Source organism: Anoplophora glabripennis, unplaced genomic scaffold, assembly GCF_000390285.2.
Source record: "Anoplophora glabripennis isolate ALB-LARVAE unplaced genomic scaffold, Agla_2.0 scaffold55, whole genome shotgun sequence".
Taxonomy (NCBI): Eukaryota; Metazoa; Arthropoda; class Insecta; order Coleoptera; family Cerambycidae; genus Anoplophora; species Anoplophora glabripennis.
In genome coordinates this window covers 690931-718485 of record NW_019416774.1, presented here as the reverse complement: position 1 = coordinate 718485, position 27555 = coordinate 690931, and the positions used below count along the sequence as shown (strand labels likewise).

The following is a 27555-nucleotide window of genomic DNA, read 5'->3' as shown; positions in this document are numbered from 1 at the left end:
TCCATGGGTCAGGAGTGATACTTTTAAGCATACCGAGGTCCTTTCGATTTGGCAAAAATAACTCAGCAGCTAATAGTACTAAGGGTTGCTCTGAACTGCTAACAGGTACTATTTTTACCAAAACGAAAGCCCCTGGAAGTAGCCTCGCAAAAGCTGGGCACATAAAAAAAGATAGCTTCTATGAACGTATGTGCTATGTCTCTCTCGCCGAATGTGATTGGCTGTTCCTCTCACAGGCGATCAGTCATAAGCCAATCACGTTCGGCGAAAAAGAGATAACAGTACCTTAGAAACAGCTAACTCTCTCTTCAACTTTTAACACAACGCCATTGGCAGGCTACCTCCAGTAGGAACGCTCAGAAATATGCGTTTAAATGTAGTTCTGTGATCGTTGCTAAGGCATAGGAAGAAATAGAAGAAAATGACGACAGGTGAAATATATGTAAGGAGTAAAATGAACCGTTAATTATTAATTCAAGGCTTCCAAATTCGAATACATACAACGCAATACTTTCAAGGTTTATATTGGTTATTGTTATTGACAAATAATTTGTTTCTATAAAGTTGTACTGCTGTAGGGTGCACTGTATGTAGTGCTTAATTCTAAGTATTTTAAGACTGATTGTAAATAAATCGAAAACGCTATAAGAAGTGTGACGTGATGAGTAATCGGAAAGCCGCTCAAAGGTAACGTGTAATATACTCTACTTACTCTACTCCCTTTCTTTGAACAGAAAGTGATCATTATGTCAGATGTCAAAAATCAGAATATTTATGTCAAAATTTGTGCATAATGTGCATTTTTTAAATGTTGTAAAGATTATATTGTTTTTGTGTGTGAGCCTTGGAAATATTAAATGATAAATGATCAAAACAAAACTAATTTCGTTTTATAAATTATAAACTATAAGATGTTAAAAATTCGAGCTCTGAACAGGGATTCCTCATCAGATGAAGATGTTCCTGTTATTAGAAGAGAGGCACAAGTATAATAATGACAATTTATATATAATAATTTATTTCAATCTTCGTCTTAATTTTTAGGAAGAAATTGCTTTAGAATTGTATAATAAAGCATTGCGGTTACAAGGCAAAAATGATTTTTCAGATTCAGAATCTATACTCTTAAAGCTAATAGAGGAAAATATACCTTTGCTTGAAAATAATGGGGGACTGCCTAAATCAATGTCTACTTTGAAATTTTCATGTTTTGTGAACTTGGGCAATATTTATCTAAAAGAAAATAAAGTTAATAAAGCACTGGATAGTTATTTAACGGTAAACATATATTTTTCTATTCGTGAATGGTGCCATTAGTAATATTCTTTTCTAGGCATCAGAATTGGATGCAACAGATGTAACATTATGGTTTAAAATAGGCAAATTGTCATTGAAGGAAGAAAAATTCAAACAAAGTGCATATGCCTTTTCTAAGGTAATAATTATACCATTTATTTTCTAAGACATCTAAATATATATTATTATAGGGCTTGGAGTGTAGCGAGTCTCATTGGCCTTGTTTAGATAATTTGATTTCAGTATTGTTTGCAATAAAAGATACCGTAGCATGTCTTGTATATATTGGTAAGGCGCTAATGCTGGATACTGATTACTTAAAAGGTTTAGTCTTGCGGAAGCAAATTTATCGTGATAATCCAGCCACAAAAGAATATTATCAGTTGTATAATCCTGATTAGTAAGTTCCATATTTATTGTAAATTTTATTGTAATAATGAAACGTATTTTAGCATTTGGGAACCACCCTTAGATGTTACCGTTGATGAAGAAGATGAAAAACAAATTTTAGAAGAGGCTCAGGTTTTATGTAATCGTGTTATTGAGATTGAAAAGTCATACGGTCCGAAACCATTGCAAACCATAGCATTGCCGAAACCATTAGAAGAGTATTCATGGATATCTCTTGCAAAAACTGTAACGTATCTCCACCAATACATCACAGACAATGAAATGGTAAGTTTGATGATTAAATATGCAAATCTTAGCAACTGAAATATGTCTTGTTGGTGTTTTTGGCATTTAATCTAATGATAAAGAATACTGAAACTTAATTAATTTGTTCCATAACCATATTTCACAGTTATTTTATCTTACATTCTCATCTAAACATTTTTTGTTCAGAATGTAACTTATAGTCCTTGTTCTTGAATGTGGTAAATATTTTTCGATAGTAATTAATATAACTGTTGATAGTTTCTACACTTATATGAATCAGTGGCGGAGGAGCCACTGTCACTAAGATCCTCAATATTTCGACGCCACATATTTTCTGTTTATTTTAGCAGCTCCGCCTTCGGTTGACATTTCAAAAATTTCAACATCCTGTATCTCCAAAAAAAGGGCGCTTAGGATGTTTGTTTATTTAATTATATTATTTTTATATATGTTTGTATGATAGTGTTATATTTTGACAGAGCCATTTTACCATGATTGATATCACTAAATGTATGAGTCAAACGTCAGAAACGGTAATAAAATCACCCTCAGTTGAAATTGAGAATCAGTTGAAGGAGGATAAATGTGAAAAAATACCAGAAGAGAGTTGTTTAGATAATAATAATGCGGATGTAGCAACTGAGAACGAGGAAAAAATGGATTGCGAATCTATACCCGAAAGAAGATTTTCACAAAATAGTGAAACTAATAATGATGGACAAGAAAATACTCCCATTCAGACTGATAACGATGAGGTAAAATTTATAATAGTTTTTACGTATTACGCACAATTTGAAAATTCCCGTTAGTTTTTATCAAACCTCATATTTACAAGGTATGGCGGTTTAATTTTATATAACATTTTTTATGATTTTACAAGGAACAAAACATGGAACAGGATAATGAGGATCCAGACGAGACCTCGGAAACGAAAGCGGATCGAGGGAGGCCAAGGGGTCCGAAACGTAAGCGCGACGTTCTTTCCGACTTGCAGATATGGGGTTGGCACAGTAAACGGAAGCAATCGAAAAAAGTTAAAGATAGGGATTTCACGGTTGAGGATGCTTTGAATAGGATCATCCCGAAAACGTTATTACAAGTCAAAATAGACGCTGAAAAATTCAATCAGCAGGAAGATTCCATGAACACGATGGACATTTACAATTTGTACATGGAAGATCATAACGTAAATTATTTATCGCCGATCCATTCTCCCAAGTCTGTAAATTACGAGGCATACTTTGGAACGGATAGAGAAAGGGATCACGTTTCAGGGTTTTGGTTCAAAAAGAGGGAGTACTGCGATGCAGTAGTGCTGATTAAAGATCTAGTATTTACTTTGTCCAAATTATGGCACTACAAGTGGCCCAAGGAACTGGTTCCCTTATACATCGAGGCTTATAATATGTTCAGAGAACATTGCGATCAACCGCAAGTGTTTTGTAGCGATTTAACTTTTCCAGATATAAGGAACGACGCTTTGGCGACTTTATTATACGGCGAATTATTAAGTTTTAGTTCTGACAGTAAGGAGACGATACACGCTATGTCGTTAGGTTACTTACAAACCGTGAGTGGTTGGCAAGACGAATGGCAAGAAGAATACCCCAGTTTTTTTAATCGCGTGTTGTGGCTGAGATCTCACTTATTCAGAAAAGAGAACTCCATCGACTTGGCCATTAGGTCTCTTCTATTGATCCAGGAAGTTATCGGCGAGGAAGAAAATAAATTGCACGAAAAATACCTGTTGAGCTTACCGAACTGCTTTAGGTACGGCTTGATTACAAACCAGTTAACTGAAAAGATACTGAGGCATTTAGATATGATCAACTCTCTCGGAACGGTAGAAGCCCTCTATAACGCCGAGAAATACTTGGAAGTAGCTGAAATATTGAAGCAGACGTTCAGTAATTCGGGAAACCATCCGCAAGTGGGACGCATGGGTAGGCCGGCTCAATTGGGCCTGCTTCTTCATTCGTTGTGGTTCACCGACTTAACTCAGTGTTTTATCTGGAGCGAAGAATGCCTGTTTGAGTCCCTGGATCATTACTTCAAGCCTAGGAAAGATGCGGACAAATGGGAGAAAATAGTGGAGAAGTGTTTGGCGATTTGTCACGAAATAATAAAAAAGGAAATGGTCAGCGTCATTGACTCCTTAACTGAAGAGAAAAGAGCTAGGCTGGTGGAATCTCTATGCAAGATAGCTTCCAAGCAATTAAACTCTGAAAATAAAGTCAAAATTCCTCTCGATTGCGTAACGCCGTGGATTCTATTACATTACGTGTTGGTAAGAGAAGAACACAGGCAATACGCTAACAAGAGGATTAACCAAGGTAAAAGAGATAAAAGCGACATCGTGAACAACAACCAGCCCATATCCGAAGACGAACTGCCCGCTTCAATAGCTATCCTCTTCTCTGCGCACGAGTTTCTAGGTCCTAAAAGTTGGTGTCTCACGGGGCAAGGCGAACTGCTCCACTTTATTTTAGATACAGTTCTCGATAGGCTGGACACTCCTATATTCGAACGGCTGCGAGACAAAATCGACATTCACATCGAACAAGCCTTGTTCTGTTTGTATCAGCACCCGAGTAAAAAGAATAAGGTTTCCAGGCATCTAGCGGACCACAATGTAGACCCACTGCCTTTGTCGTGGGAAAGAGCTTTTCAATTGTACGAATTCTACGGACCCGATTGCCTGCCCGAATTTAACTCGTACAAGAACGTATCCATTTCTGCGGACCTCGAACAACTATTAAAACGCATTATTGCCCTTGTGCCGTCGGAGTGCGCTCCGCAGCACCATCTGCCGAAAATAATGGATTTCATTCATGGGAATAACGACGTCTGTCCCGATCCGATTGAATTTCCTAATAAAGTCAGGTCTATTTACTATTTGATCGGGGACTTTTACTTTAAGCAGAGGGAGTTTACGCGGAGCATCAAGTACTTTCAAATGGATCTGTGCATTAACCCGTTACGGCTGGACTCTTGGGCATGTCTGGGTTTGAGTTACGCGGCGCAGCTTGACAGTAAACTTAACTACTGCCAGAAATTTAAGAGCGAGATGGAGTTTCTGGATAAAGCGAAGTACGCTTCGGTTTGCTTTAGAAAAGCTCTGACTATCTCGCCGGACCACCTTATCTTGTGGATCGAATACGGGACTTTTCAGTATACCGTCCACTCTTATTGTTCCCGGATATTGAAGTATGAATCAGAAAATTTGAGCATGGAAAAGTTAGTAAGAAACGTTTCGTTATCGCATTGAAATAAATATTGTGTTTTTTAGGTTTGAGTTTCTGGAAAATCAGAAAAATAGTTATTTGGACAGCTCCGGTAATAGTTTCGAAAAAGCTATAGCTTTGTATGAAATGGAAAATACCAATGAACCTGATGAAAGGTGGTTGCAGTATTACATACTCGGGAAAATTGCGGAAAAGAAGCAAAAGGAGCCTACGGAATATTTGCAGTATTATATGACGGTAAGTGATTTATTTAAATACAATTTTTAATATGTGAAATTAAGGTGACAAACTTGAGAAAGTAGTGTCTATAGTAGGATCATATTCGATCCGAGGGATCCAGTGCAGTACGGTTTTAAGGGGTTTAGAAATTGAATAATTTATGCATTATGAAGGGATAAAGGGATGTAATTTATTATAAACACGATTTGTTTTTAAATTCGACAGAAGTACTACATTTTACCTCTGTACGCACTGTTGTTTACTTGTTTTTTTGGAGGCGGTCTCTGATTTACAACCAAGCTCGCCAGGTTAGTATTTGATGTATAACTGACCACTTCGTACACTCGATGCACCTGCGCGACTACAGCTATTACCAGAACATAATGCATATGATGCGGTATTTCAGATTTTACATTCAATTTCATTTTACATTTGAAATGGTTCATCTTACACGTCCTAATTGCTCTACTTTGCATCGAATACAATCCTACTATAGTACAGTTTTTATTTCTGTTTTTTTAAACAGGTTCTCCTTGACTGAAATATTTTGTGAACATTATAAAGATCAACAAATAATTGATTGTTTTGTTACTGAAAATAGTAATTTTTCACAATAATTTTGATGATATACTATTCGATTACAAGTTTTTGAATTTCCAAAAATATTATTTTGGTTTTATTATAAAATGAACCACATTTTTGATATCAATAAAAAATATGAAAAAGAAAATTTCATAAGTCAGAAAATAAAAACTGATGTAAATTCACCTACAAAATAAATATGATAGTCCGCTTGGCAAAGGCCAAAAACGCGCCAAAAATGCACGGTTAGCGGCTGGAGCTAGTGGTGGGGGGAAGAGCTGTATGGGCCGAATAAAAATGACTTTTTTTACGCTCTTTCGAAATCTGTCTATAGAATTAAAAAGAAAATTAATTTATATGCTGGAAACTAAGTTTTTCGTTTGCGTAAAAAACTATGAAAACCTTATCAACCACGCAAAACTGAATAAAATCGAAATTTTCAAATTCTCTTGATTCTTGAAGTCTTATACAGTCGGTGTTATATTTGTTGAAATAGAATTCCAAGAAGACCCCTGCACCACTCTTGGAATTAACTGCATTCAAGGAGGAGAAAGATATTGGCGGCATACTGTGTTTTACAGTTACGAAGGCGTGTTTCTTCGTAAGTGTATCGTCCTGTGCATTTTCAGTGTAATTTCTTATTAAAATAAATCAATGCAGATGAACACATTTTAATCCAAAAATATACTTTATATACAGGGTGTCGTGCTTAAATATGATACAAGCCTGTAATTTCTTTATTTTTTGGCCGATTTAAAAAATTTTTATTTGGGGATGTAGGGCAATAAAAACTATCTAACAGATTATGTATTCTCATTCAGCATCACTTAAAATGTCTTACTACCAAGTTTCATCAAAATCGAAATGTAATACAAGCCTGCAACTATATTTTTTGGCCGATTAAAAATAAAAATTTTTTTATGAAATGTAGGGTAAAAAAAACTATCTGACTGTGGTACTGCTGTTTTTTATTAATGCGATACACGGCCAACTAGTGCTCGTCTGAAGATGTATCGAATTTGATGAAACTTGGTGATAAGACATTTTAAGAGATGCTGAATAAGAATACGTATTCTGTCTTTTGACGTCAAAAAAACGCGTCCTAGTCGGCCGTTAATTAATAAAAAGAGCAGCATTACAGTTAGATAAAGATTTTTTATCCTACATTCTAAAAAAAAAATTTGAAATCGATCAAAAAACAAAGCTACGGGCTTGTATCATATTTAAGCACGACACCCTGTATTTACCTCATATGTATTTTAATATTCTGAAAATAACACAGAAAATGTCAAGGCTCGCCCGTGCTGCGGTAAATTGTTCCAATTGTTCCGATTACAGAACTTTATTGGCTTATTCTATTCTTAGAATTCTATCGCAACAACCATTGTATATATTGTATACTCACCAAATTTTGTAAAAATATAAGATCTAGAAAAATTTTACAACCATTGCAAAGTTTCCGGTAAGTATCGAGTATAACTCAGCAACTCATCTATGCAGTAGTGGATTTCGGGAGCTTATTATACTTGAATTGAGGAGTATTGATAACTGTTTTAAGAAAAAAATTAATTTTTGCATTAGAAAAATTTGGAGTGACGCTAAGAAATTGAACTTAGAACAAAAATGATGTTTTGCATTTTCTTCTCAGATTGCAATTGAACCGAAATATTGAAGAAAATGAAAAACAAATAAAAAGGCTTTTTTGTGACATAATTTGTTAATAATAATTTTTACTCACTATGTGGCCCTTGTACATTTTAATATGTTGTGCATTTGTAGACGATTTTTAAAAAAATGTTGGCATTTGTGTAAAATTACAACCTCTAAACCCCTGTCTACTGGACTAGGAGCATATTAGACGTGGGGGTATTTCTCCTATTTGAGTACCATTCAAAATAATCTACGATGTAAAACCGTTTTGAAAAAGGTTAATAAAAAAAAAAGTTTGTATTCTTTCTTATTTTTGATCAGAGAAGACCAAAAATATATTGCAATAATACTTGATGCATCCTTTTAGGCTAGTACACTATTGGATGAGAATCACGCTACATATCCCGAAAAAATTTTCTATAACAGCCCTCAGCACCTAGCAGTAGAAGCTTTGGAACTCCATTATAGAATACACGCGTCTGTTTTAAAGTACTTGGAATTACACGAAGGCAAAGAAATACCGACCAGTTTAGGAACATTTTTCAAGAAGTGTTTAGGCTCTTCCAAATTCTTTAAAAAGGCTGCACCTAAGGCGGTCCCAGAGGTACCAGTAAAAGTTTCAGAAAGCAGTGGATTGAGTTTCCAAGAACAATTTTTGAATTCCCTTAACAAAATGAACAACGACGAACCACCAAAAATAACAGAGGAAGAGAAAATTGAAAGTGAAAAAAAGGTTGTTCAGGAGATTACTGTGCCTGAAAAGAGTCCACCTAAGGCCGAGGCTGTGGTTGCTGATCAAGAAAATAGTGCGAAAGAGACCAGTGAACCCGTAACAAAAGTTATTGTTGAAGACGATGTTATAATGATATCTGATTCTGAAGATGAAAAATGCGACAACACAAAAGTGGAGGTTAAAAATGAAGGTAAACACTAGGTGTATTTACCGTTCACATTGTAATGTTTTTATAGCAATTGTTACAGAGCCCAAAATTGAAGAGACTGAACAAAAACAAGTTAAAGATGTTCAGCAACTGTTGGATGAGATGATGGTGAAAACCATGAAAGAAGTCGAGGACCAACCTAACGAAGCAGATTCAGATTTAAGTGGAACCGAAAAAATCGAAGAAGTGATATGTAAAGAGGAGAAAGACCCTAAAACGGAGGTAAAAGCTACCGATGAAAAACCCGAGGGCGACAACAATAAAGAGAAGCCACCAAAAGTTAAACCAAGTGACAGCGAGACTGACACCGACAATATAAGGGTAATGTAACAACTTACTTTTTTAAGTTTTTAACTCTTTTTTTATTTCAGACTTCAGTAGATGATGATTCGAGCAGCTCTTCTAGTTCATCGAGTAGTTCTAGTAGTAGTTCCGACTCGGACAGTGATGATGATAGTAGTTCCTCGAGCTCTTCTTCTTCTTCAGGAACAGGCGGTGAAAATATGTCGAACAGCGAGATATTACAGTTGGTTGATCGTTGTGTCGCAGGTAAGGGTTTTTATAAAATGCAAAGTATGCAGTGTGGGCCAGAAATGATTTTTTAGGTCTCGAAATATGCATCATAAGGTTGGCACAAAATTACAAGGCACTGTATCGCTTGGCCCATTTGTTCTTTTATTACAAAGCGAAAAAGGATCTTACTAAATGCAAACAGTTATTGTTAGGAGAGTACAAATGTAAAGATGACACTGTCGTCACGGGATTGTTCAACGATAGAAAAATGAACAACTTCTTTAATGTGAGCCTTTATTACTTTTTTCTTCCTTCTTCTAATTTTCTTATATTTAGGGTATTTGGAGAATTCCGTCAACTGAAATAGACAGGCCCGGGTCTCTGTCTGCGCACATGAGCCGATGCGTGTCCCTCCTTTTACAAGTTTTGAGAAACACGAATGACAATAAAATACTTATCGAGTTATGTATGCAGTTGCGAAGAACCCCCGACGTGGATAAGTACGTGACAAATAACTGTACATATAACTTTAATTTGAATTTTGAACATTTTCAGAATTTATATTAAAGATTCCGAAAGGATGGCATTTTCCGAGCAAGCTCTGACGATGTGCACTCAAACCTTAAGAGGTCAAATTAAAAACGTACCAAATATGACGAACCCTCAAATCGTAAAACTGTTGCAGGAAATATTCAAAGTGCAGCAGCGGTTACACAAGCAATTTGGTGCGCAGGAGAATGTATTCTCGTCTATGCTCGTCGATGTGTACAAGCAGTTTATTAAAGAAAAGGTGAGTAACAACACTTCACTAAATGAACTCGCTAGTAGAAACGAGCGACAATTTCAAAGTTGGTCTTTTCATAAACGGCTAAGCTGCTTTTGGTGACATTTTTTTTTTTTTGAGGTTTATTTTCAGCATGTACAAGAGAGGACAAGTTCTTTCGACTGTTCGAGTGTTTACTTTAGTCAAACTATATCTTTTCGAAACACTTTTTTATTTTCAGTAACATCACATTTCACATAATTATTTCTGTTCTTTGCAAAAGACACTAAATATAAAATTTTCAGAAACATGAAAATTTAATAATTTTGCCAAACAAAAATATTTACTAGTGTGGATTTTGTTTAGTTTATCAAAATAAACCGGAACTAAAAACAAAATTTTCCATTTATTCGGAAACGTAGCATTTTTTAAAAGTTGGAAATATGTAAAAGAAGGTTTTTACAGTAACGCAACTTTATAGAATACAATCTGGAATGTACAAAACCTAATGTCGAGAGGTCCTTAAATAGTTCAATAGTTTAGTAGGATTATAGGATGGCAGGGCCCCACGTTGGGCGCCATGTCGTGGAATTCGATGGGACTTAGGCTGATTTTGTTTGGCTGCATTGGGCTACAGTTACTGTATGGCAGCTTTAGAGCTGGGTACTCCTGAAGGTCTTCGCATAGGTAGGACGGACCTTGCTTGACAAAGTTTAAAGAAATATGTTTTTTTTTTATTGATCATTTTGGGCCTAAATAACAATAATGTGGTCAATAACAACATAGGTTTGCATTTCTTTGAAATCGGAGAATTTTTGACCTGTAACGACTTCGACACCCTTATCTCGCATCTTTATGGGATGTGGGCTATTGCGATGGGGTGTTTTTGATTGCTTGGATCGACGATGGGAACTTTGGAAAGTGATTTCCTACGATTATATAGTATTAGTATTATTTCTCCCAAAACCTTGAATCTCTAGGCTGGCCTGCACATAGTCTAGATCTTAACACCATAGAGTCGACTTGAAGCCGGTACGGGGGGTAGAGGCGCAAATATGTGATGCTGATTTTCCTTTTTGTTTTCATTCTCAATATTGAACTTCTTGTAACTGTTTTTTTTTTAATTTTCAATTAATTACGGAGATAATGACGTGAATTAAAAGACTCGATATTCAATAAAGATGGGATTAGACTGACGTAGACATTGGCTATTGTAATTCACATTTTAAGGAAAAAATTATTCTCACTTGCATGAAAATCAGATTAGCTGTACTTTAATTCTTAAGTGAAATTTATAATGGCAAATTATATGTAAAACACCATTATCAATACTTTTCTAGATTCCGGATAATGTGAATGTATTAGAGTTAGCCATCAAATTCTGCCAGCAGAATAGGAACGTAGAAAAACATAAAGCTCAAGTTCAAAACCAACTTCCCCCCATGCCTAGAGGACCTGGAATTGCTAGTGTGAGTATATTATGTAGATTCACAACTTATTTCAAAACAATATGGGAATAGATGCCGCATGAGAAATGCAGTCAAAAATTTATAAAATCCTTATAGTTTTCGAGAAAAAAATTATTGAAGTGGTAGTACTTTCAACCATTACATAGCTGGAGAACTGTAGTTTCTAGCGTCATTTGCAATACGCGTGGAGAGCCCCGTGGCTTCAGCGACTCCGAATACTGAAATCCGATTTTACAATCGTCGTTGCAATAGTGTTTACAATAGTTTTTTTAGTAGTTGGTGTCAAAAATGGCTTGTGTGTATAGCAACTTAGGGTCGATGGATATCGTTTTAAATGGGAACCAATTAATATAAACGAGAAGGAATCGCAAAATTTTTGTTCAACCTGATGATTTTTGCTGTAAAAACTGAAAATACCAACACATTTTTAAGAAATATGCTGTATTTCAACATTAACAGAAGCAACACTTACGAGTTAATATATTTTTTTTTGTCGTATTCGTACAGCCTCCAGTACTCCCGCCTCCTTCCAAGGTGACCCCGCCGCCGTCTCTGCCCCTTAAAAGGCCCGGCGCGGGTAGACCGAGAGGACGCCCTCCCCTGCCCAAAATACCCGGCCAGGTACGCCAACCTAGAGGAAAGAGCCCCAGCGTCGCCGGAATGTCAAAGTCGTACGCCTGGCAGAAGTCCTTGTTCGACCAGAGTTATGCGTACGAGTACCTAAAACATTATCAAGACGAACTGATCAAACAGTACAGCCAGAACTTAAGTTTAAATCAACTGACGCAACTCAGCCAGATATTAGCTCAGGGCCAACTTAATAACCCGGTGACGGCTTCCGCCATAACCAATCAGTTTCTCGCCCAAACTGGATTGCTGACGTCTAATAACTTAATGAAGCAGATGGGTTCCGCTACCGGCGGTGCAAATCCACCGATGACGACACCGTCGATGGACATTTTAAACCACTTAAATCCGACGTCTAAGAAAAAAACTGGGTTGGATCAGGCTCTGTCATCGTTGACACCAGGTAACGATTACAGTAATTGCTTTATTTGGATTCCGATGTCGTATATTCAAATGTTAAATTTATGATTTTCTTCTTTCTTGAGTATAGTTGTTTTTAACAAACTTTTTTTGTCTACGTTGAAATCTTACAATGAAAAGTGGATAAATGTTTTTAATATTTCCACAAGGCATTTACATTTTTTATGATTGCTATTTTTGGTAGAGTTTAATGTGGTATTTCGTTGAGAAACAGTCGGTATATTAATTAAACATATTACCAATTTTTCACATACATATAATTTTTTTTCCTTATCTTAGATAATTCCTAGTTTTTAGTATTTTTAAACATTTTTCAGAAAAAACAAAATTTCCAGAGCAATGGATAAGCAATAAAATATTTACTAATTTTGAAAATTTTTATTTACATTCTGGCAAAATACTAAAAAAAAAAGAAAAAGGTACTTTAAAAATCCTAGAAATCAATATAGCCCAGTCGGTGGAAGTAATTTTGCACCAAAAGCACAAGTAATACACAATATGGCTGATTTTTTTTTTATATAAATTCAAAGTATGCAGATTAATATAAGAAAAAGTTGACTGGTCTATCAATTTCCCAAAGTCCAAAAAAATTTTGAAAAACATTTTGATTTTCGAAATTCTTTAATATTTTGGACTGGGATCAAGGTAGAGAAAAATCTACCTTGTAGAAGTTTTTTCCAACGAAAAAGATACATTGCACTTTTTTTCGTCAGAGCTAGGTTTGTCTGGAAAAAATTATTAAAGCCATGAAGTCATCTTCTGCGGACAACCAAGTGAATAAATTCACTCTTCAAACGTAAACATTGTCAAATTTCACTCAAATATTGAATACACTAATATGTAGAAATGAAAATTTGATCTTAATTCAATGCAAAAAATAAAAAATAAAAAATTTAAATTTCAGTTTTCTAAATTTTTGAAAAAAAAATTGACAAAAAATTATGTTTAATAAGAAAAAAAAACGGTGAATTCCTGTTATTTGGTTACAGGCCAACTAAACAGAGTCCAATGTGTGTAGTAAATATGTGCTACTTCCATGCGTGACGGTAACCATGACCACCGCTGTAAACACTACAGATTTAGGGCCGAAATCACGTATTCAGTGATTTTCAAATAAATTTTGCAAGTCGAGTTAAACTGACTGCGCATTACAAAATTAGCGTTTCCTTTTTAATGGATTTTATAAGGCTAATCTATTTAATTAATTTTTTTTTACTATGAAAAACAAGCGAATAAATTCACTCTTGAAACTTAAGAATTGTCAAATTTCACTCAAATATTGAATACGTAGAAATGAATATTTGATCTTAATTCAATGCAAAAAATAAAAAATTTATAAATTTAAAATTTCAAAAAATTACCAACAATTTTTTCCGGACAAACCATAGCTCGGGCGAAAAAAAGTACCGAGTGTCTTTTTGTTAGAAAAAACTTTCCCTACAAGGTGGTATTTTTTATTTTTTTCCACCTTCATCTCAGTCCAAAATATTAAAGAATTTCAAAAATCAAAATGTTTTCAAAATTTTTTTGGACTTTGGGAAATCGATAGACCAATGAACTTTTTCTTATATTAATCTGCACTGTACTTTGAAGTACTTATTGCTAGTTACTTGTTTCTGTGGCCTCCGCCGACTGGGCTAAGACTTTTAGACAGTAGCTTGGCTGATACGACGTAACATTTTAGAACAATTGAAATATCTTGGAAGCATGCTGCCGTCCACATCAAAAACCCCGCCTGCGACCAAAAGCAGTTTTCCCCATCCCGTTATAACGTCATCTGGCATCGTTACGAGCAAACCGAAATCCACCACGTCGTCAAACGTAAAACCGATTCCATCTAGCGTTCCAAAATCTATAATAGCCGAACCGAACAGAAGCAAACCAGACAGCATTGTAACCAAACCAGGGCCAAGTAGTCAAATATTCAAGGTGAACTGAGAAAACTTTCTGTAATCAATGTATTAATGATATTTTTAGGAGCCAACGTTAACTAAAATTACATCACCCGACGAAAAAGCCGCTAAAGTCTTAATGAAGGAAAGACCCAACATATCGATTACACCGGTGTCGGGGGCATTACCGCCGCCAATAACGAGCACCACCAGTTTTGCTAGATCGATTGTAACAACGACGGTTACTACCAGTTTCGTTCGGCCTACCGTCACCACGAGCCCTTCAAGTAAGATAATTAATTCATTTGCGAATGTTACTATTGACCGTTTAAAGAACTAACAGCATTTTTTGTTCGATGCGCTTTCATGCATTGAGCTGCACTTTCTCCGGTCCCTGATGTTCAAATTTCAACCTTTAAAGATTTTGTTAGACTCATATTGCAAGCTGCGTTCGACTGTTATTGTTAAAAAAAGTTCTGAAGTTAAAATTAATCCATTTTTCCCAAGATTTAGTTTGGAGTTAGTTTGCAACCATGACCACCGCTGTAAACACTTTACAGATTTATGGGCGAAACCGCGTATTCAGTAATTTTCAAATGAATTTTGCAAGTCGAGTTAAACTGACTGCACGTTACAAAATTAGCATTTCCTTTTTTAATGGAGTTCTTTTTTTATAATTTACAACTTATTTATTTGAAATCTAATTTGTTTTCAGCACTCGTGCTGGTTTGTATAATTAATTTCTTGTTTCTTGAATTTCGTTATTCTCAGGTGGAAAAACCCTCCAAGAAAAATTGGCGGAGAAGAAAAAGGAACAATTCAACAAACAGCAACAACAACAGAAGAACGCCGAAACGGAAATTTACACTTCAGACGCCATATTGAAAAGTTTAAACCTTCCAAACATACCTTCCTCGTTAACCGTTTCAAAAGCGTCCTTATCGGTGTCCCCACCCGGTTTTTCAGGAATGTCACAGCCTAGAACAAGTCCCAATCTTCACAAGTCAATCTCGAACACTCCCAAGTCTATTCCTTCGATTCCAAAATCGATTTCGAATTTACCTAACATGTCTCCTAGTCCCTTACCCCCATTTCCTGTGGATTTGGGTCGCCCGGCAGCCGGGCTGACTTCCAAACCAGTCGCACCACAGCCAAAATTCACTTTAGAGCCCAGTCTTCCGCCTAGCCTAACAGTGTCGAAATCAACAGTACCCTTACAAACTCCCAAATTTCCTTTAGAATCCGGAATATCTATCAGTCAGGTGAGTTTTCTTTTTTTTCTTGCAATTCTGGGCCGGGTAGCCTTATTTTCCAGTGCTCTTTTCGTAGCTTTCGCGAGTTTATTGAATTTACTATGCAAATTGATTTTTGCCAGTTCTTTAGAAGTTTCTGAAGTGTTATAATTTTTTTTGTAACTAGCGTAACAAAATACACGATTGCGCTTAACGATCATTTTGAGTCGGTATTGTACAGAGTGATTCAAAGTTTTCTTCTTTGCCTATGTGGCGATTTTTTTGTATTCCCTGTATATACAGGGAGATCCTTAAGAAAAACCAGTTTGTGCCTGTCACTGAAATACGATGATCAAGATTTTTTACTTTTCCGATATCCTGAAAGACAACAAAGTAACGATCCTTAACTACTCAGATAAAATAATAAAAATGTGTCACCACGATATTAATTTTTAAGGGAATAGTTGCGAAATCGTGGATCACGCTGTACATACGCAGACCTGCGATGTGCTAGTTATTTTTGCAGTTTCATAAATGTTACATGTGTGCCATAATCTCTTAAGAGGGCTCTATAGCAAATAGCCAACCAGCAATATATTTTTAAAGATTTTATTGCACAGTTTGTCTAAATATTAATTAATGCACAAATAACAGACTTTCCCCCATTTCAAGGCAGGTTTTCTATAAAATGGACTTGGTTTGAAACTAAAATAACTTTTTGGTGTAAAGAAATTTGTAATTTACTTGTTCAAATACAGCAAATTACAAATTTCTTTACAACAAAACGTAATTTAAGCTTCAAACTAAGTCTATTTTATAGAAAATCTGCGTTAAGATGGGGGAAAGTCTGTTATTTGTGCATTGATTCACATTTAGACGAACTGTGTACTAAAATTTATAAAAATGTATTGCTGAGTGCCTATTTGCTATAGAATCCTCATAAGTTAAATTAAGGCTTGTCAAAGTAGGCACCTTTAGTAGTTTCAGCATAAACAAAGTTTAAATAATCACACAACTCCAAAAAAAAACGTTTTTTTCAAAATTTAAACATAAATTGTTGCGAGAAACTTAACGTGACATAATTTTCCCAAGTACACTGGAAAATATAATAATTATCTTGTACATATCTGTATAAAATTAATAACCTTTGTCATCAATGTAGTCATCGAAATCAACACAACCATTGAGAAAACCTTACATTTGGAATCCATCATTCTAGAATCTAATTCTCGGTTCTAATGTAAGTCTCTGACGAATGCGGTAGACTGTTAGTCTGAATTTTGTAATGGTTGTCCATTTAGTAGTTCTAAAGTTATTTTTAAAGGAATGCTCTGTAGATGCACAAATTTCTTTCTAAAAAAACTTCAGTCTATTCTTATGCTGTATAATATTCTGTTGAGATAGTATTTGGCATTAACAAATTAATAGACATGTTTATTTGTAGTATATTTATTATTTGCTTCAGTTATTGGTTGTTCAGTTAAAAAATACTGAGTGTTATAAGTAAAATATTGTAATAAAAAATATATGTGTGTACTGTACCACGTTTTTAACAAGTAAATATTTGCCATTATAAATTAATGGATGTGATACTAAGTAGGGGGCTTTGAGGTAATGGTGTATTGTAATAATAATAGAGTAGATCATAGAATCGTAGAAATAAAATCAGTTTTTACCTGTGAAGCTTACGAGATGCAAGTCGAAGGTTACTTAAATTGTTTTTACAAAATCGTGGTTTATACCAAGGTAATATCAAAGAAGTTAATACCAAAACTATTTGACTTAATTATTTGTTGTTAGGAGCAACTAAAAATATATTAATGTGGTAAAAGATAATTGCCAAAAATCCTATCTATTTTCAAATCGACTAGTGCACAGCTGCATGTTTTCATATCACGTTGTTAGGGACACGTAATTTTCGCAAAAAAATCAAGAGTCGAAAAATCAAAAATTCAGAATCCAAAATTTTGCATTTATTCGCTAAAACCAAAAACAAATCAGCAACAGAATAATAAATTTGTAAAATAAAAGAAATTCTCACCTTGAGGGTTGTTTTCAGTATGCAGCAAAATAAAAGTAAAAATAAAAGTATTTTTATTGAAAACAAAGTTTGTGAAAAAGACGTGTTGTTGGAGCGTTCGCTGAAGAGTCCTCGTGTGTGGAGTCGGTCTCAGAAGTACCTCGTCCTTGGCGCCAATCTGCCGTCTTGGAACCCTATTGCGTCCCAGGTGGGGTCAGGCTGGCGCTATTGACGTGGTACTTAAAAATGGGTCACTTGCAGACATGTGTACCCACAACCTTATAAAAAATATTGGTGCAATATTTGTAAATTTAAATTTTAAAGTATATTATGTAAATCAGATAGTATTACTGTTAGTTGAATGCCAACATTGCTGTCTTTTTACATTTTCTTCCAACAGCCTGGTCCTTCTGACCATGGTGACAATGTTGTAGGGCTGAAAAATTATTCTGCATCAACTCGATAAACTTTGAATTGCCGCTTTTGCAAAATTTGGATGAATGTATTTAGTTGCCCATAAAACCTGAAGAACATCGGGAATGTCTGTTTTATCTGCTGCGGTTAAGAGTTGTCAATGAAAGTGACTATATCCGTTGATAACCATATCTTGCGGGATATTTAAAAAAACGGAGTTTTGAGAAATGTACTAAAAAATCTTTCCCGAGCGACTGCGTGACAATAGCTATAGAGTGACAAAATTGTGTACCGATGTATTGGCGGGCCTCGTTCGTTTCATTAGATTTCGTGTGAAAGACTAATTTATTCAAGATTTTACCAGAAGCGCATCGTTTTGCTTTTATTTACATATTTCTCATTTATTCACATTTTTTTCATAATTTCACATTCACACTTATTTTGTAAATACAAAAATTACGTATCCCTACACATCGTATATACCTGTTGCATCATTACATTCTGAACTGTCTGCATTTATTGCTGTTACTTCAAGTTATAGGTTGATTTGTAGCTTTCGAAGCTATATTTAAAATAAAATCAGTGTTTTATTGGGGCAATATGTAACAGAAATACAGTGCGTCCCAGAAGTAACGCAGAAAATTCGTATTTTATTTTGTGTTGCGTTTTCACAAAAACGCTGAAACACGTCAATTAGTAAATAGAAATTGTCGTTTTGTCACGTTACTTGAACATTTTTTGCGCTATGTTTCATAAACCTATGACGCCAACGACATTTTTATTTTTTAAATAGCAGTAACTAATTTTGGTACTGTTCTCGCATCAGTCTGTGATACCTACTTTTGTTGTTATTTCAAACCATGTCCATTCCAATCATTGGCTTTTTTTCGCACCTGTCAAAGGAAAGTAAACTATATCGACGCATTTCCATTTAAAAGGACTATCCATTCATGCTTAAAAAGTTAGGTAGTACTATAAAAGGTTCAAGCAAGGTGAGAAAATGACAACTCTTATTTACTGATTGACGTGTTTTAGCGTTTTTTGTGAAAACGCAACACAAAATTAAATACGAATTTTTTTGCGTTACTTCTGGGATTCACTGTATGATACGACTTAAGTAATTATTAAAATTTGTTCCGTAAAATTGATCCTAGATAGATATCTATACCCTTGCAATACAAGTGGCAGATAGTAATTTTAAATGAAAAAAATATATTTTCGTCCAATCTTGTTGCAAATTGTTATATCGGGTGTCCGGTAAATAATGGATAACCTTTTAACCATGGATGGTGGACCCTAAGGGTCGTTCAGGAAATCGACTTTTGTCTTAGTACAAAGTCCCTTCGTTTTTCAGTTATTTTGTTTTTTTTTTCGAAATTTCCGGCATAGGTTACTTTATTGGTCGCTACGGCCACAAGAGAACGTATTTTCAGTTTGTAGGGAGCTCTATCTGGGTGGCTGTTTCAGGAAGGCACACTATATTTTTCTCTAAAACTTTATTTTTCCATAAAGGCATAAGGCCGGTGTCCCATGCATCCGAATTCCGACGATACGAAGGTCCGAAAGTGTTCCTATTGGTTAATATACATTCAAATTTTTACCATTCACTTTCATCCGAAATTTTTAAAATTCATACGACGTCGGAAAAAGTAAAAATAATTTTAACTTTTATCCGAAATCGTGTTTTTTAACCTCACTTTTTAAGTTTTTAACATACTATGTTGTTTGATTTATTTACAGTCAAATAAATGTTATATTATAATGTCGAATGTAGAAAATATAATACTACGTATATTTTCTATAATAAATACCTATGATTGTCATTTGAAAATATTTTACCTTCATCTTGTAATAAATTCCATGGTTCTATACTCGATTTCCATTAGATTAATTTCGGATGCATGTGAATTATAATATTATCATTCGTATGAATTAAAATATTTTCGGATATCGTACATCGGAATTCGGATACATGGGACACCGGCCTTAATCTTAAACAACGCTTCTTTTTCGCACATAACCTCTTTCTTTTCCTAACCTAACTAACCATGCCATGGGGGCTTTCATTTTGGCAAAAATAGTAACTATTAGCAACTAATATCGGTTCACAGTAACTCTAAGTTGCTATTAGCTATTAATAACTACTATTTTTGCCAAATAGTAGTCTAAGAACATTGAACGCCACTCCAGAACCAGATGTCTTCTTCTTATTCGAATAAGTAAATCGCGCGGGATTTTTTAAATATTTGAAACGGGATACTACAAGTTATTTAATTTTATTTGAAAATTACAGTAAATTATCAAATTGTCTGCGCCTTCCCTGATGCAGGCTCTGCACCTTCTTATGAATGCCCTTCGTTGCTTTCATTTGTATCTTCGCTGACTAACATAAAATTTAAGTTTAAGATTTTTTGAAACAAGAATTATTGCTAGTTAAAAATTCTGATAAGCATCTGATAATAACACTATTCAAGAATATTACGCAAAATAACTTACGTAAAGATAATACGTTCTCTTGTGGCCGTAGTAACCTATGGCGGCAATTTCGAAAAGAAAACCGAAATAACTGAAAAACGAAGGGACTTTGTACTAAGACTAAAGTCGAGTTCTGAACGTCCTTAGATTGAATGCAACGAAGTTTATCATTATACTGGAACCTCTTCCGTTACTGGATTTGATATTTGAAAATTTTATATTTTTTATGTCAACTACAATACATGTGGTTCTATTGCAGATAGGGCTTAGTATCAGACGGCCAAAGCTTTCATTCCTTTTTTTTTATTATACAAATTAGTGTCGTATCATATAGGCCTAAGACATTTGAAAAAACCTGATAAATATTTTGGAAACGAATTATTTCGGGAAAGTTTTTTATTTGAAGGGGAAAAGAAGACAATCAACTCTATTTTCGATTGGATTGACATTTTCAAAGGGTTTTCCAAGGTCAACATTAATGTGTTTATAAGTGTATACATATATTTTTTTTTGGCTGAACGAAGACGTTATTTATGTTCAAAAAGTTGTTTGTTTCTCCTTTCTCGTTTCTTTTTTGCAAAACATGATTCTGTTGGAAAAGTGGTTTAAAAAATTGAAGGAATGTTCTTGAAAATGTTCATCGAATCAGAGGCGGATTTAAGTTTTCTTTTCCCTTCTGCCGAAAAAATTTTTTTCCTGCAATGATCTATTTCTGAAATATTTCAGTTTGTCGAGTTAAATGACACCATCCATGGAACAAAAAGCATTAAAGCTGCCATGATTATTTGAGAGTTGATTAAAATAGCCGAATATATAATTCAAAGTCGGAATAGATTATTTTTTTTTAAATTAGATAGGTAATTTATTATTTTTTGAAACAAATTTGAATATTTAGTAGCAAAAAAAGTGGAAACTTATTAAAATTAGCATGCAAATATTGAATGGCTTATTTTTAATGAAATATGTACTTATAAATGCATGTTTGAGGTAACAGTATCTTGCAAAAAATATTTGAGATAATTTGCTTATTTACAATTTGTTTCAGATTCCTATCAGTTCTACGAAAATTACTGAAAAACCATCTCCTTCCAAAAAAACCTCTTCAAATGTAATAAAACAGTATCGTGCAACAACGTCCGCAGATCCGTCTGTAAGGTCAAATGAAAAAAAATCCGTTATATCGACCACTAGAAAAGATGCAACCCCAAGTATACTAAAGTCAATTCCGTCGTCAATGTCGGTAGACATAGCGCCGATTATAACTAAATCTGATAAATACACTTTAAAAAAATCTCAAAAAGATACTCACAGCACCTCCACGAAATCTGCGGGAGTATCTAAAAAAATCATAGAATTCGGACAAAAACCTGTGACTATTTCTGCAAGTAAAGCATTAAATATCGATCTGAGTAATCCAATAGACAGAAACGTTATCACTACGTCTTCTTTAAAAAGTGTTAAATATGCATCGACGATATCGCACCCGTCATCCGTTAATATTACAAAAATATCTAACGAGTCGAAAGATGTCAAGCAAGGTTCGTCTTTTAAGAAGGATCCTCCAAGTGTAAATCCTACTAATCCAAACTATCCACAGTCACGAAAAGAATCTTCCGATGATGATATTATTTGTATCGATTAATCTAGTATGTTGTGAATGTACGTATAAGACTGCATTTTTTGTTTTTTTTTTTATCTAATATATCTTATAACCGTAAATGTTGAGACCTTATTTTATTCGACTTAGCATTTTTGTAGCTAAGAATCAATGAATTTACGAAAAAGTAATGTACGAGTGGCGACCCAAAAATAACCAGAAAGTCAATTCGAATATACAGGGAGGCCCAACGAAAACAAAGACAATATGTTTTTCTTTTACTAAAAAAAATTAAACTTAAAATCACAGTTCTAATTCATACTAAAATAATTATTTCTTCCCAGTCGAGTGAATTAAACTTCTATGTTTATTTAACGTTCCTTTATCTGCAAATTTTTTGTTGCACGTCGAACATTCAAACGGTTTTTCGCCCGTATGGGACCTGGTATGAACCAAAAGGTTGCTAGGTGTCGCAAAGTCCTTCCCACAAACGTTGCAAATATTTTTTTTAATTCCAGAATGTTTCCTGTCGTGCAGTTTTAGTTCTGACAGACTAGCAAACGATTTACCGCAAATTTCACATACATAAGGCTTCTCGCCAGTATGCGTCCTTATGTGGTGAATTAGAGTTCCTTTCTCGGCGAATCTATAATTGGAAAATTATAAATAATTATATTTATTAACCTAAAGAGGGCTCTCTAGTAAATAGGCAACCGGCGATAGATTTCTATAGATTTTATTACACAGTTTGTCTAAATATTAATTAATGCGCAAGTAAAGGACTTTCCCCTATTCTAATGCAGGGTTTGTATAAAATGGACTTGGTTTAAAACTCAAATAACATCTTGGTGTAGAGAGAAATTTGTAATTTACTTGTTCAAATACGGCAAATTACAAATTTCGTTACAACAAAAAGTAATTTGAGTTTCAAACCAACTCCATTTTATAGAAAATCTACGTTAGAATGGAGGAAAGTCTGTTATTAGTGCATTGATTCATATTTAGACAAACTGTGTAATAAAATCTATAAAAATGTATTGCTGGTTGCCTATTTGCTAGGGAGCCCTCTTTAAGTTAATAAATATAATTACCTCTTTGGACAACTATCACAGGCAAAGGGCTTCTCTCCCGTGTGAGTCCTGTGATGCTTCTGTAGACTAGAGGACTGAGTAAAAGTTTTATCACAAATCGTACAAATATAAGGTTTCTCCCCAGTGTGAACCCTTATATGTTTTGTTAAATTGACACTTTGACTAAAGGATTTCCTAGAAACAAAAAATATTTGAGATTCATATTTTATAAATGCAAACGACGTTAAACTTACGAACAAATATGACACTTGTACGGTTTTTCGCCAGAATGCATCATATTATGAGCTTTTAACGAACGAGGGTCTGCAAAAGATTTATCACACATTTCACATTTCAGTGGTCGCTCACCAGTATGCTTCCTTATGTGGACATTTAAATAATAGGGTTCAGAAAATCTATAAATTTGTTTAAAATATAGACCTTGTTTCAAGTGGAAGAGTAACTTAGTTTTGTCTGCTAATATTCCATGCTGCTGACTTATTGACATTTTCTCATCAATGGTATACTGGTGAACTAGAAATGTTGGAAAAAAAATGGTGATATTTTCTTTCAGTCCTATAAGCGTGTATTTTATAAAATTTTTCGATCTGAGCCTCCTATCAAGAGTTACCTCTTTAAGGTGGTGAGAAATCATGTCAAACGGCTGTAATTAACAAAAAATAAAAAATAGTGCAGCTAATAAAACTGAACAAGGATTTAACATACCATTTAATATTTCCTACCATTTCCATGACGTTATAATTCTTCTAATTGTAAGTAGACAAAGGTAAGTTACATTTACTGTCTTTCATTCGTTTATAACACATGTAGACCAGGGCGGATCTGTTTTAAGGTGCATATGAGAGGGGGCAAGCAAATTTTTTCTGGATTACCTTCAGTACAACTCGCATAATAAAAGTGTAGATCCCTAGATCTGGGCGAGGTCCGGAACATTTTCAAAATTGCAAAAATGTTTAAAAAATTTTAAAAAATACCTATTTTATCCGAGTTTTTTACTTATAATTTTGCACAATATACTGTAGGTTAAAAATGTTTAAATTTATTACCGATGTTGCAAAATAGTAATAATTGATGAAAAAAAGGCAAAATAATCGTTTTTTGGATAATTTTTTTAAAATATTTTAAATACTCCGAGGGCATTCTAATTTTGCTAGAGTATAATAAAACAACACGCCAAATTTCATTAAATTTTTTAAAACATTTTTGCAATTTTGAAAATGTTCCGGACCTCGCCCAGATCCAGGGATCTACACTTTTATTATGTGACTCGTACTGAAGGCATTCCAGCAAAAATTAGCTTGCCCCCTCTTACATCCAAGTAGTGGAATATTTCGACAGATCCGCCTTGGTCTGGTTATACTAGAAGAAGCTTTTTAAATGGCAAGGAAAATTCAATCATAGTGTTTTCAGCACACAGGATACAAAAAAATAAATAAGCATAACAACTTATACTTGTAGTTGTGCTCATCAATCGGATAAATAAATTTAATACTCCTAAAAACTTCTCCAAGCGTGTAAATAACTTGTAGATACGTACCCTTGGCCACACTCGTCACAGAAATGTTTCTTTTCTCTTGGAATACCTAGGTGCTTCCTCATATGCTTAGTTAATGAATGAGATTCTGCGTAACCTTTCCCACAATGTTGACAAATGTGAGGTTTGTGCACCATATGAATTTTCATGTGTCTTTTGAGCATTTGTCTGGCTATAAGAATAATGTTACACCTAAACTAGTCTGAAGAGAATAATATAGTGTTTTAGCTAGGAATCTCGGGCTAGGCTCTGTGGGGGCTGAACTTTCACTGTCGGACGAACAGTGATACGTTTGCATTGGATGCGATCAGTTACAGGGGCAATCAAGGAACGTCTTAGAAGAGTACCATTGTCTAAGGAACAGTTTCATCTGTAGCGGCTTTAGGACCAACAACAACAGGGCAGGCCTAGGCTTCCTGATAGTAAACCCGCCCTCATAGAGCCTAGCCCGAGAACAAAGATTCCTAAATAAGGCTAGATATGACCAAGTGTCAAAACAATTTTAAAGAATTCTTTAAACGTACAAAAATAAACCTTTTACTTTATTAATTAAATTAATATGGTTTATAAGTACCAAAAAAAATTTGTGAAATTGAAGTTTTAATTGCTATAATGTCCATCACTTACTTCGAAAATTTTTATTACAAACTACACATACTGGATCTCCAGAAGTATGTGTAGATTTATGTAAATTGAGATCCTTTTCTTCGATGAATGACTGGGTACATTGTGTGCATTTATAAGGCCATGAAGTAGTCCTTGCTTCCAAAAATGATGTCAATTCATCGTCCGAGTTTTGAATGTATGTTTTACTAAAATAATATACTATTCTGAACAATTTGAATACAAATGTGATGTATTATTAAATCTGTTATACTGGGTGCCTGTTTTTCAAACCACACCAGGTACTTGGCTATCTTAAGAGGTACAATGACGGTTAAGTTGGTACATGTCTCGACTGCCTGGATAGTCTACCTCCAAGAGGATGCTGATAAATGGTAGAAGTGGTGCAGTAGTGTAGTTTTTTTTCTTGAAAGTTGAGCAAAATAGATCAGGAAGTAACTTATACTAAAAGATTAATTACAGTCTCCTTGTGGATATCCTTACTCTCAAAAATATGAGTATCTCTATTCTAAAAAGTAGATGTCCAGTTTACAACTTGGATAAAAAAAAACCAAAAGCAACATGTAAATAAATATTCTGTGTTATTAATTTAAAGCGTAGCTCTAATACTTTAGTAAGTGTTTGTAGAAGAAAATTGTTTTGCGTTTTAACTCTCGAGCAATAAAGCATTTTCTTAATATATAAATAATTAAAATAGGTAACTGAAAAGTATAGTATCCTTTATGTGAGCAACTTACTTTTCATCAAAATGCGTTTTGTCATTATCATTTGTTTCTTCAGCGTCTAACAACTTACTGCTCTCGTTTGTAATCTCAACTTTGTCATCATTTAAAATATGTTCATTTAAAAGCTCTTCACTGGAAAAATGCATATTACACTTTGTGCATTTGACTTCTTGTGTACAAATTTCTTCCTTCTCAAAAACGTATAAACTTTGTTCATTTTCCGAAGCATTTTCCAAAATTGTTTTTAAAGTCTTATTAGATATGATACACTTTTGCTTTAAATCATAACTATCTTGCACAGACTTATGACATGTTATGCATATGTTACTGGGTAATTCATCATTTTCGTTTACCTAGGAATAAAAAATTTCAATAGAAAGATTAATTGTACCTATATGCAGCATCTACCTCTAGAAATTGACAAAAATTTAGCATATGAGCAGCGCAAGATGCAAATAATGATTTTATCTCTGGTTCATTTTTTAAACAAATTCTACATATTATATCAAAGTCTAAAGTATTAGCTGTATTCATTTTCAGGTCTGTTTTCTATCGTCTCTGGTTTTTAATTTGTAAATATGATGTTAGGAATATTCGGATTAGTGATGGGAGATTTCGAGTGAAAAATCGAGTGGTACTCGATTATTGAGATCACTCGAGATATCTCGAGATGTTTACTCCCACCACTCGAGTGATTATTACCCTACGGTTGCACCTCAAAATGTCAGTGCATACTGCAAATAGTCACTGATTGCGTAACCGTTTTTTTAGAATAAAACGAAAAAGTGGTTAGGTTTTGAAGTGCGTGAGCTTTTTTTTTTTTTTTAGCTACGCTTATAAGTAATATATGACTAATACAAACATATTTGTGCGCCGCTGGGATGAAAACGACCAATATCTCGTATCTCGAGTGATCACTCGATTATTAGAAGTACTCGATTACCGATAACTCGATTATCAAAATTGGTCGATTATGCCCATCACTATCGGATCTTAAAGGTTAGACGGCCTATCTACTTCTTCTTCTCGTTGGCATGTAAGGTTCACAGTGATTACTTATAAAGCCACTGTATAAGTTAATAAATACTAGATAACGTTCTTGATTACATTACATTATTATATTATAAGAAAGAGTTGAGACAGCTGAAATCCTAAATCAGTTTTTATTGTTAAAATTACTTTCCCTTTAATTAAAAAGTTCTTAATTTTTATGACCTGCCATCAATCGCTCAGAAACTGAACTGAACTAAAAGAGAATTCCTTATTAACAGGTAGCCAAAAGTAAAAGCTGCTCATTCTTCGGTTACTTAATTGATTTCTCTAAGAATAGATGGCGCCACATACTATCCTTATTGAATATGTATTAAAATTCGAAAAAGTTCTGAAAATTGAAATTCTATCTGAAATTTTATTGTCAAAATTTCAAATTCTTGTTAACCATCTTTAATTTTTCAGTGAACAGTTTGATTTCGTAAAATACTACTGGCATATTCGTGACGATTTCTCGATTTTTCTCAAAAAGTTTTAGGTCTCGGAAAAATCCAAAACTTTTATTAGGTAGATAGGCAA

General features: G+C 34.3%; 2 protein-coding genes across 3 annotated transcripts; one reads left to right on the top strand and one right to left on the bottom strand.

The window, feature by feature from the left end:
* Window positions 1-794: 794 nt before the first annotated feature.
* Window positions 795-22128, top strand: LOC108906067 (calcineurin-binding protein cabin-1-like). 2 transcript variants are annotated; one of them, XM_018709217.1, is made up of 20 exons: window positions 795-986; window positions 1045-1278; window positions 1334-1435; window positions 1488-1696; window positions 1749-1971; window positions 2433-2708; window positions 2834-5190; window positions 5243-5435; window positions 8017-8572; window positions 8631-8911; window positions 8962-9139; window positions 9196-9389; window positions 9440-9603; window positions 9659-9893; window positions 11207-11335; window positions 11843-12365; window positions 14067-14311; window positions 14360-14561; window positions 15046-15536; window positions 21461-22128. In XM_018709217.1, the coding sequence occupies exons 1-20, from the start codon at window positions 912-914 to the stop codon at window positions 22055-22057; spliced, it is 7464 nt and encodes a 2487-aa protein (XP_018564733.1). In that variant the 5' UTR covers window positions 795-911; the 3' UTR covers window positions 22058-22128. The 2 variants fall into 2 exon arrangements, with proteins under 2 accessions (XP_018564733.1, XP_018564732.1); XM_018709216.1 differs by having other exon boundaries at window positions 8619-8911.
* Window positions 22129-22277: 149 nt separating this feature from the next.
* Window positions 22278-26562, bottom strand: LOC108906057 (zinc finger protein 501-like). The gene is made up of 7 exons (XM_018709198.1): window positions 26395-26562; window positions 25999-26339; window positions 25265-25449; window positions 24641-24809; window positions 23337-23498; window positions 23104-23277; window positions 22278-22658 (listed from the first exon to the last, which is right to left on the bottom strand). The coding sequence occupies exons 1-7, from the start codon at window positions 26518-26520 to the stop codon at window positions 22343-22345; spliced, it is 1473 nt and encodes a 490-aa protein (XP_018564714.1). The 5' UTR covers window positions 26521-26562; the 3' UTR covers window positions 22278-22342.
* Between the last annotated feature and the right edge of the window lie 993 nt (window positions 26563-27555).

Bases quoted from the DNA above. Each gene is read 5' to 3' on its own strand.
- LOC108906067 (XM_018709216.1), top strand. From the start codon at position 912: ATGTTAAAAATTCGAGCTCTGAACAGGGATTCCTCATCAGATGAAGAT. The intron at 1,279-1,333 runs GTAAACATATAT...ATTCTTTTCTAG, and splicing joins CACTGGATAGTTATTTAACG to GCATCAGAATTGGATGCAAC. The intron at 11,336-11,842 runs GTGAGTATATTA...GTATTCGTACAG, and splicing joins GAGGACCTGGAATTGCTAGT to CCTCCAGTACTCCCGCCTCC.
- LOC108906057 (XM_018709198.1), bottom strand. From the start codon at position 26,520: ATGAATACAGCTAATACTTTAGACTTTGATATAATATGTAGAATTTGT. The intron at 24,810-25,264 runs GTAAGTGATGGA...TTATTCTTATAG, and splicing joins TTGTAATAAAAATTTTCGAA to CCAGACAAATGCTCAAAAGA. The intron at 23,499-24,640 runs GTACGTATCTAC...ACAAATTTATAG, and splicing joins TGTGACGAGTGTGGCCAAGG to ATTTTCTGAACCCTATTATT.